Source organism: Neltuma alba, unplaced genomic scaffold (assembly GCF_004799145.2).
Source record: "Neltuma alba isolate B1F8T4 unplaced genomic scaffold, ASM479914v2 tig00012028_pilon, whole genome shotgun sequence".
Classification (NCBI taxonomy): domain Eukaryota; kingdom Viridiplantae; phylum Streptophyta; class Magnoliopsida; order Fabales; family Fabaceae; genus Neltuma; species Neltuma alba.
Window position 1 is genome coordinate 151,073 of NW_021636595.1, and position 9,296 is coordinate 160,368.

General features: G+C 33.7%; 1 protein-coding gene across 3 annotated transcripts; it reads right to left on the bottom strand.

Annotated features, from left to right (window-relative positions):
* Positions 1 to 708: 708 nt before the first annotated feature.
* On the bottom strand, positions 709 to 8,357 carry LOC114721301 (protein DETOXIFICATION 40). Of its 3 annotated transcripts, none has more exons than XM_028907123.1 (7): positions 7,981 to 8,357; positions 7,218 to 7,849; positions 6,181 to 6,237; positions 3,630 to 3,868; positions 2,518 to 2,636; positions 2,297 to 2,383; positions 709 to 1,019 (listed from the first exon to the last, which is right to left on the bottom strand). In XM_028907123.1, exons 1-7 carry the CDS (start codon positions 8,263 to 8,265, stop codon positions 942 to 944), a joined length of 1,497 nt encoding a protein of 498 aa, XP_028762956.1. In that variant the 5' UTR covers positions 8,266 to 8,357; the 3' UTR covers positions 709 to 941. The 3 variants fall into 3 exon arrangements, 2 of the variants coding, with proteins under 2 accessions (XP_028762956.1, XP_028762955.1); XM_028907122.1 differs by having other exon boundaries at positions 2,518 to 2,675; XR_003738066.1 differs by lacking the exon at positions 709 to 1,019 and having other exon boundaries at positions 2,355 to 2,383; positions 2,518 to 2,662.
* Between the last annotated feature and the right edge of the window lie 939 nt (positions 8,358 to 9,296).

Below are 9,296 nucleotides of genomic sequence, written 5' to 3' on the forward strand. Positions count from 1 at the left end.
CTTAATATAGAACCCAATTCTTGAGTTGGTTTTGGTCCTAAATATAAGACCCATTTCTCATATTTATCAATTTTCTCTAAATTACCCTATAGATACTCCTTTAACTATAATCAAGTAGAAGAGGGAGAGGGTATTAAGAAAGATGATTATGTATTTTAGAAAAAATGTGTCACTTTTCTTACAATTAACCAACTTACCTAACTTCTTAATCTAATCAAATTAGTTAAATGAGTCTTATATTAAGGACCAGAGGAGTATTATGAGAGACTAGAGCATTTTGCTCAACACAACTCGCGTGAATACCTTCACCCATTCTGAAACGCAAGCGTTTCGGCATATGCAGGAATTATGCCTTTGGAATGAATTAGATGCTTCAATCGGCCCATTTTGCCCCACTTGCTGGCAAAATGTAAAAGCTGAATCGAACAAACTTTGATTTGCTGTTATCCCATTCTAAAACTGCACTAACTCACGCATCTAATTCCAAAGCAACAAGTACTTGAGAATTTATATTCTCTATCTTGAATTTTTTTTTTTTTACGATCTATTCCGTGTCAATTATTTTTTTTTAAATAAACAGATAAAATTCACGAGATTTGGATGTTTATGTGCTCTTTAAGTTATGAAAAATACCTAACTTTTTTATGCCTATTATGTCACATTCAATTACGTGTAACTATAACCATGTGTTCTGCTTTTTCACATGAATTTATAATTTAATAAAATATTTAAAAATAGGGCACGTGACTGTGTACGAGGAAAACATATGAATCCTTGGCGGACAACATAAATGTATGTTAATTAAAATTAAAAAAGGATTGAGGGAACAGAAATGGCCAGCAGATTAAATACTACTAATATGTAATAGCTCACCATTTCATAAAATTAAAGCACCTTGCACAGAATGAAACAAAAGGAGGGTCGCATTTATTCTTTTAGTTTCAATCATCTGAAGTGGCCTTATCCTCCTCGTCCTTCTTGTCTTCCCACAATACTAATCGATTCTTTGACTTTTCAACCTGTACAAACCACACTTGTCAAATTCTAGTACTCTTCCAATCCTTAATATAAGACCCATTTAATTAATTTGATTAGATTAAAAAAGTTAGGTAAGTTAGTTAATTATAAGAAATGTGATATATTTTTCCTAAAACACCATAATCATCTTTTTTAATACTCCATCTCTCTCTTTTACTTGATTATGGTTGAGGGAGTATCCATAGGGGTAATTTAGATAAAATTAATAAATATAGAAACGAGTCTTATATTTAGGACTAAAACCAACTCAACAATTAGGTACTATATTAAGGATCAGAGGAGTAATTTATATCTCCATGTCTTCACTCCAAAAAATTTTATTCATTTATGCATTTTATATTCAATTATAATTGAAAACTTTTTATATCAGTCATATATGTAAAATTAGATATCAATCTAAGCCTTTTAAGGGAAGCCAAACTAATTGAATGGTTTGTGAAATCAGCTCATCATATCATGACTAGTGTTGTTGATATTTTATCTTTCACCGAGTTTAGCTCCTTAGATTGTAAGAGGCTATAAGTAAACTTTTTTCTTTTGTTTTTAAAAGCAAAAAATTATACTCCTCCCATCTATAATATAAAAGCTACTTAATTAATTTGAATATAATAAAAAAAATCAGATAAATTAGTTAACTATAGCAAAAACAACTTAATAATTTTCCTAAAATACCCTTATGTGACATTATATTAGATATCATTTTATAATAGTTGGATAATTAGTTTGGAAAGAACGACAAATATATAAAAGATAAAGTGTATTGAGGTTTTATATTTATGATCAAAATTAGCTCCCCAACTAGTGTTTAGATTAGGAATGGAGTATTCACACACACACACACACACTCTCTCTCTCCCCCCCTTCTTCCTTCTGATCTTATTTATAAAGCAAAGAAGAAAAATAAGGTTTTTTTATTCATTTATAAGTCACATCATTAAATTCATATCATGAATATATTATTTTACGCTTCTTTCATTATTGTGTATATTGTTTTTTTTTAAGTGCATATATTAAATAGGAATAAAGTTATAGAATTGCTAAATTTTAAGACAAAGTTAATGAAATAAGATTTGGTTTTTCTCCTGGTAAAACATATTAGAAGTAACTTATAAATAGAATTAAAAAAGTATGTGTAATCTTTCTTATCTAATGTGTTTTTCCCCGTGTGTGTCTCTCTCTAATTTAATTTATTCACTAAAAATTTTGATTAGAAAATAAGTTTCATTAAAACTAGAAACTTGTAAACTAGATTAATTACCTCTTTAATCCAATCAGTTCGGCAAGTGGCCCAGATGAGGATCAAAGTCTGGATGAAAGTTCCCCCTATCATTCCTGACCATATTCCCTACAATAATATATATATATTCACAAAACAAGTAATTTTATATTAATTATATTAACTCTATATATTGATATTTGTGTGTGCGTCTAACAATTATTAGAGTTTAAATTAAAGAATGGTGGAAGTCAATTAATTACCTTAGCACCAAGATCAAACTTGAAACCAAGAAGGACCCCCAAAGGTATCCCAATGATATAATAGCATCCCACATTGACGTATGCCACAAAAGCTTGCCATCCACATCCAACTGCTACTCCTTCATTTTCATACACATACATGCACCTACTTTTATCAACTACTCATCCATCCAAAATTTATCGATCATTACTTGACTGTTAGATACTATAAATATAGATGGGATAATTAATTTGCAAGCCCTTAAAATTTCGCATGATTTTTAATTAGATTTTCTTTATAGTTTTTTGTTAGGTCTTTATAGTTTCATCTGTTTTTAATTAGGTATTTGTAGTTTCTTTTCCTTTCTATTAGTTACTTCAAATTACAAAGACTTAATTAAAAATACGGTAAAACTATAAAAACCTAATAGCAAAAAAATTACAAGGACTGACTAAACATTAGTTAAAACTATAAAGATTTGTATATTAATTATCCTCATATATGTGGGTGCCCGTGCGTGTGCGTGTGCACTCAGATTCTATGTACAAAAACATATCTAAATTAAATCAACTATAAAAACATGTAGAAAGAATCCCATTATAGCTTCATGTATACTACTTCCACTTATCAATATAAGAACTAGATAACTAATATATAAAAATTAAAAAAAATTAATTAACTTAGTTATTTATAATAAATAAATGTTTCTTTTCTAAAAAACTCTCGTTAATTTTTTAATATGTGTAATTAACATGGGGACTAGCTACTTTAAAACAATGAATAAATATGGGAAACAAAATGGATTGAGATCTTATATTTATGACTAAATTAAATTTTTGACTAGTTTTCATATTCAGGATGGGAGGTGTAATATATATTAAGCCCAGAACAACAAAATATTACTTTTATTTTGTAGTTATGTATAGCAAGATAAAAGAACAGTAAATCAACAATCCCATTACAGCTTCATGTTAAGTCTTGCACTCATCCATAATTTGGTAATAATCAATGTAAAAGTGCCAACGCGCTTATAAAATACTAGTATCTCAAACCTAGCATAGAACTGTAATTAATAAGTAGAGTTGCACGGGCAATCGTAATAATTAAGTGAGAAGCAAAACAGAGTTATTACCAGAGAGAACAGGTTGAATGCCATTAAGGATGATAGAGACAGCTAAGAAAGGAGCAAGCTCTGAGACAGCATTCGCCACCGTGGTCCCACCGGTGAAGATATAACTGATTACATGGCGGAAGATGAGGACAAGAATGGCGAAGAATAGAGCTATTGACAGAGACACCGTCGTCACAGCCACAACTGCAAATGCTGCTGATTTTGGATGTCCCGCTCCAACCTCGTTCCCCACCCTCACACTGTATGTGTGTGTGTGTATACACATCACAAGTGAAAAAAGAAGAAGTTAATACTATCTCCAGTTCTTAATACTACCTCCGGTCGTTAATATAAGAGTTAGTTGATTAATTTGAGTATATTAAGAAAACTAATTAAATTAATTATTTATAATAAATATGTGTTGTTTTTCCTAAAATATTCTTACCAATCAAATGCGTTGACTAGAACTACCATTATTACAAGGACTATTTTAGAAAAAGATGGATAAATATAAGAGACAAAATAGATTTTGGTATTATATTTAGAACCAAAATAAAAGTCAAACGAGCTCTTCTATTAAGGACCAGAGGTAGTATAAGAATTAGTTTGATTTTTAATTTGATTCTAAATATAAAATTCCAATTCACTTTGCCTCTCATATTTTCAAAGTAGTAATTGCACTTTGTAGTAGTTGCATATGTTAACTAATACACATAATTAGTAAGAGTACTCTAAGAAAGACAATGTCTATTTATTATAAATAACTAGCTTAATAAATTTTTTTAATCTATTCAAATTAGCCAACTAACTTTTATATTAAAGATTAGAAGTAATGCAATCTGTTACTCAACAAATGCCAATGTACCATATGCTGCATGAAGACATTCCAAGAGGAGTGTGCGAGCAGTTAGAAAAACTACAACGAGAGTTTATATGGAGAGAAGAAGAGGGCAAAAGGAAATTTCATGCTGTTGGGTGGAAACGTCTATGTATGCCGAAGGAGTTAGGAGGTTATGGTTTAAAGGAATTTAAAATAATGAATGATGCTTTGCTTTGCAAGACTGGATGGGAGATGATGGCGAAACCAAGGAAATTAGTGTCGAAAATACTAGATGCAAAGTATGGAAGAAGAGTGGAACTGGGAAGGGAGTATGCAGTGAAAAAAGGGGACTCAGCGATATGGAAGAGAATGGGAGGTTTGTGGCAAGATATGTTTAAGAATGTTGGCTAGGAAGTGAGGAATGGAAGGAGAGTGAAATTTTGGGAGGACAAATGGTTAGCAAGTGTGGCTACTTTGAAAGAGAATTGTATTAGAAGTCTGAATGAAGAAGAGGAAAAGGCTTATGTGGCAGATTTCATAACAGAAAATGGTGAGTGGAATATTGATTTGTTAGGAGAGTGCCTACCTGAGGAAGTTGTAGAAAGAATACAAGCTGTTTACCTCCTAGAGTTGATGATGCTAATGATACCATAAAATGGCTGGGAAATTCTAAAGGAAATTATCTAGTTTCTGATATGTATAACTGCCTAAAAGATTAATAGAGAAGGGGCGGATGTAGTGTGGAAGAAGATTTGGGAGTGGAAGGGACCCAGGAGAATGCTAGTGTTCATGTGGATTGCTATTAACGGGGGTCTATTAACCTCTGTTAGAAGAAATAAAATGCTGAATACCTCTCTATTTGCATGGTCTGTATGGAAAAAGAGGAGGATACTTTGCATGTCCTAAGGGATTGTGTGATGGCAAAGCAGGTTTGGGAAAGGCTGCTGAGAGGAAGGAGGTGGGAGGTGTTTTTCAACTTGACGCTTCATGATTGGTCCTTGCAGAATTTGAGTAGGAAGGAAGATGGTTGGGGAGACTGGAAGACAGTCTTTACTGGTAACAATATGGCTTTTATGGCAGTGGAGGAATCGCAATTTATTTGAAACCGATTTTGTGAGACCAAATGAGCCACTGGTAGTGATACATAAGTAAGGGAAATTAGAGAGATGCTGGAATAAAAGGAAAAGGGAGTTCAGGAGGTCTGTATGCAGATAAAATGGGATAAACCAGAAATAGGATGGATCAAAATGAATATTGATGGTGCGGTGAGAGGAAATGATAAGGCAGCTGATTGTGGAGGGGCCTTTAGGGACCACGAGGGAAGGTGGATAGGAGGTTTTGCTCGAGGAGTGGGGAGATGCAGTGTTGTGGAGGCTGAGATGTGGGCACTGTTTACGGCAGTTGTTACCTCAAAGAAGAGTGATTATTGAGTCTGATTCAACTGTAGTTCTTCGGAAGTTGGAGCTTCCTTCAAACCAATGAGACGAGGATGATATGAGAGCCGCCAGATGGAATTGGTTTCTGGTTAGAAAAGGACGTTGTGGGCGCTGTCAACCCAAGAAACATTTTGTGTTGATTTTGTTTTGGCTTTTAGCCCCCTTTTGTAGCCAAAAAAAAAGAAGATCAGAAGTAGTATTTATATTATGTTATGCATGTGTGAATGAAATGAAAGGAGTCATTTAACGCAATAATAGAGATCTGATGAATCTGATCCGGTGAAGTTATTGGAAGTGTAAATGAATACGATGATACCTTGCAACTGCATTAAATCCTGCTGCAATCGTGAACACCCACCCAGATATTGTCGTGCTGCATCATGCAAATAGCAAATAAAACTTAGTGTTGTCTATTTGTATGTAATCTCCGTTATTGATCATGCATATAGTGAATTGTGCATACATATATACATATACATGTATATATACGTTTCAAGCATATTAACAGCAATATATATATATATAATGGTAAAACTAAGGGTTGGTTTAGAGTTGCTTAACAGTGAAAACAAAATTTTCTTCACATATATTTATTTCGTATTCAGTAAATTATAGTTTAAGAACTATTTTTAAAAGATGGTACCAGCAAAATTAAGTGAACTTTCAAATTGACAAGTCAAATACAAGACAAGTTTCATAAAATCGAATGATACATCTGACTTTTTTGTTCTTTGTTCTGTTCTTTTTCTTCCTTTTTTTCTTGCCATCAAATTGAATTAATAAACATATGTTTCTGATCTATTCAATCAGTAAGAAACATCAACCCTGTGCGACATCTTCATATCTGACATTCTTGTTCCATGTAGTTCCCCTAACTCCGTAGTGAGATATATATACATATATATATGTGATGTATATATAGATGATTCTAATGAAATGCAACCTAATCAAGTATATATATTCAATGCTCAGGCAAAACAAATCTAGTATATTGAAAGTATTTACAAAGAAAGCTAATGGGGATGTATTGAAAGTTTTTGTTGGCTTAATATCATCCCGTAAGTATTAAAAAAGAAGCCATACCACTCTTTTTGTTTAATAACTAACATTAACAGTTGGCGAATAAATTTTTACGAAAATGGTAATATTACCTCTTAATATCTCCTGTAAATATTAAAAAAGAAGCCGCTCTTTTTGTTCAAAAGCTAACATTGACTATTAATAAATTTTAACAAAAATGATAATACTACTTTTTAAATATTTTTAGGATGATGTTGAGTCAAAAAAATTTCAGAATACTTACAAAAATAATTTTTAATGAAGTTTAATTTAACTAACAGACAGAGATTTTACCAAACGGAGAGAGAATCAAGGGCGATCTCAGGATGTTTGAGATGGCCAGCAAAGAGAACCAGGATCTGATTATACCAAGTCTCCAAGGTCAACATAACAGCAGAAGCCACAGAAAGCTTTAAGAAACCCCAAAGTCCGCTAAAAGCCTCCAACTTAAATCCCTTCCATGTTCTCTCACACCTCTTACTCACCACTATGTACACAAACTGAGCCGCCGCCACTACCCACCACGAAAAGCTCAGCACCAACGCCGCCCCCAGCAACCCGCCGCCCAACTTAAACACCACAATCCACGTCAGTGGCAGATGGGCGGCGAACGTCGCCGCCGATATATAAGCGCTCGGAGCCACTATGCTCTGAGCTTGAAGAAACTTCTGTATCGGAAAGTTGGCCGCATATGCGTAAATCTGAGGAATAAGACCGTACACGAAAATCGCAGCTTCTGATGCTATAATGGTGGACTCACCCAGAAGAAGTAATATTTGTTTGGAGAATACGTAAATGAGTGTGAGTGGAATCGCCGTCGCCATTAGAAGAATCATTGATCTTTGCATGTACATGCCAAGCATTTCATACTTATGAGCTCCATAAGCTTGACCACACAGTGTCTCCACTGCACTTCCCATCCCAAGCTGATTGCAAAATAAGAACAAGACAAAAACTTATAAAGACACACTTTGTTGAATAATTTAATGTTTAATTCAAAGAATTCAGGAAACGTCATGTTCCAATAGTTTGAGAGAGAGAGAGAGAGCGAGTGTACCATGACGCCATAAGCGAAGACTTGAATGCCGGTGTTGCCGAGATTGGCGGCGGCGAGCTGAAGATTACCGAGGTGGCCGCAAAAGATTTGTGAGGACATGGAGGTGACATTGTTGAGCAAGTAGACGACCACGGCGGGGCCGGCGAGGCGGTAGAGGATCTTGAGCTCGATCCAAGTGGCCGATCGGAGGCGCTGCCAGTAAGGGAGGTCGGTGTTTGTCAGAACGTCTTCTAGCTCCGACCTTACTCGGGGCGGCTCTTCTGATGATGCCTCCTTGGGCTCCATGAGAAGAGGCTCTTCCGCTTATCTCTCTATTGATGAAGCCATGAGTGGATTAGATGGATAGATTGATTCTGAAGCTGAATTAGAATTTGTTCCTCCCAGAGACCAATAAGCGGGGGACAGAGAATATATACTTCCAGCGTTTCCTTATCCATGGTGTCCTTTAAAGGGAATTGATAGTCACACACAAAAGTTATTTGATGAGTTACTAGTTACTCCTCCGGTCCTACCTGTCCTAAGGAAGAGATATTTTTTAGTGGGAACTAAGAGAAATCTTTTATATATATATATATATATATATATACAGTTTTACCCCTCACTTATTATTATTATGTTGATTTTGTTTACATGAGGTATAATGTATATTAAATAGGGATAAAGTTAAAAAGTTAGTACCTCTGGTCTTTAATATAAGACCTCGTTTGACTTTTATTTTGATTCTAAATATAAGACCTCAATCCACTTTGTCTCTCATATTTATGCAATTTTTACCAAGATAATCCTTTTAATAATTGTAGTTTTAGCCAACACACTTGATTAGTAAGGATATTTTAAGAAAGACAACACATATTTATTACAAATAACTAATTTAACTTATTTTTTTAATCTTCTCAAATTAGTCAAATAGCTTTTATAATTAGAACCGGAAGTAGTATTAAATTTTAAATGAGTTAATAAAGTTTAAGATTTTTATTTATCTGAGTAAAACATGTTAGAAATGCCTTATTATTGAAGTCCAACAAACAAACAAGCCCAACGCTTGAATGAAGCCCATAGTGGGGAATAGAATGATGCAGTTTTATACTTCTTTTGCTTTACACGTGTTGCTCTTGCAATGGACAATGAACTCTATATATTAAACTTCCTACTGTTCACTCAGTGGAATGGAATGTAATAACGTTCGAACTCTGGTTCAGTATGCATCTTCTGTTATGTTGTCTTTTTTCATTTTCTGTCTCAAAACTTATAAATAGGACTAGATGAGTACTTTTCTGATCCTATATTTATAGGACAAAGAAAGAAAATATTTTTTG

Excerpts from the sequence above, each read along its gene's own strand:
- LOC114721301 (XM_028907122.1), bottom strand. The coding sequence starts at position 8,265 with ATGGAGCCCAAGGAGGCATCATCAGAAGAGCCGCCCCGAGTAAGGTCG. Across the intron at positions 3,869-6,180 it reads GGATTTAATGCAGTTGCAAG|TGTGAGGGTGGGGAACGAGG; the intron begins GTATCATCGTAT and ends ACACACATACAG. Across the intron at positions 1,020-2,296 it reads GAACTGATTGGATTAAAGAG|GTTGAAAAGTCAAAGAATCG; the intron begins GTAATTAATCTA and ends TGGTTTGTACAG.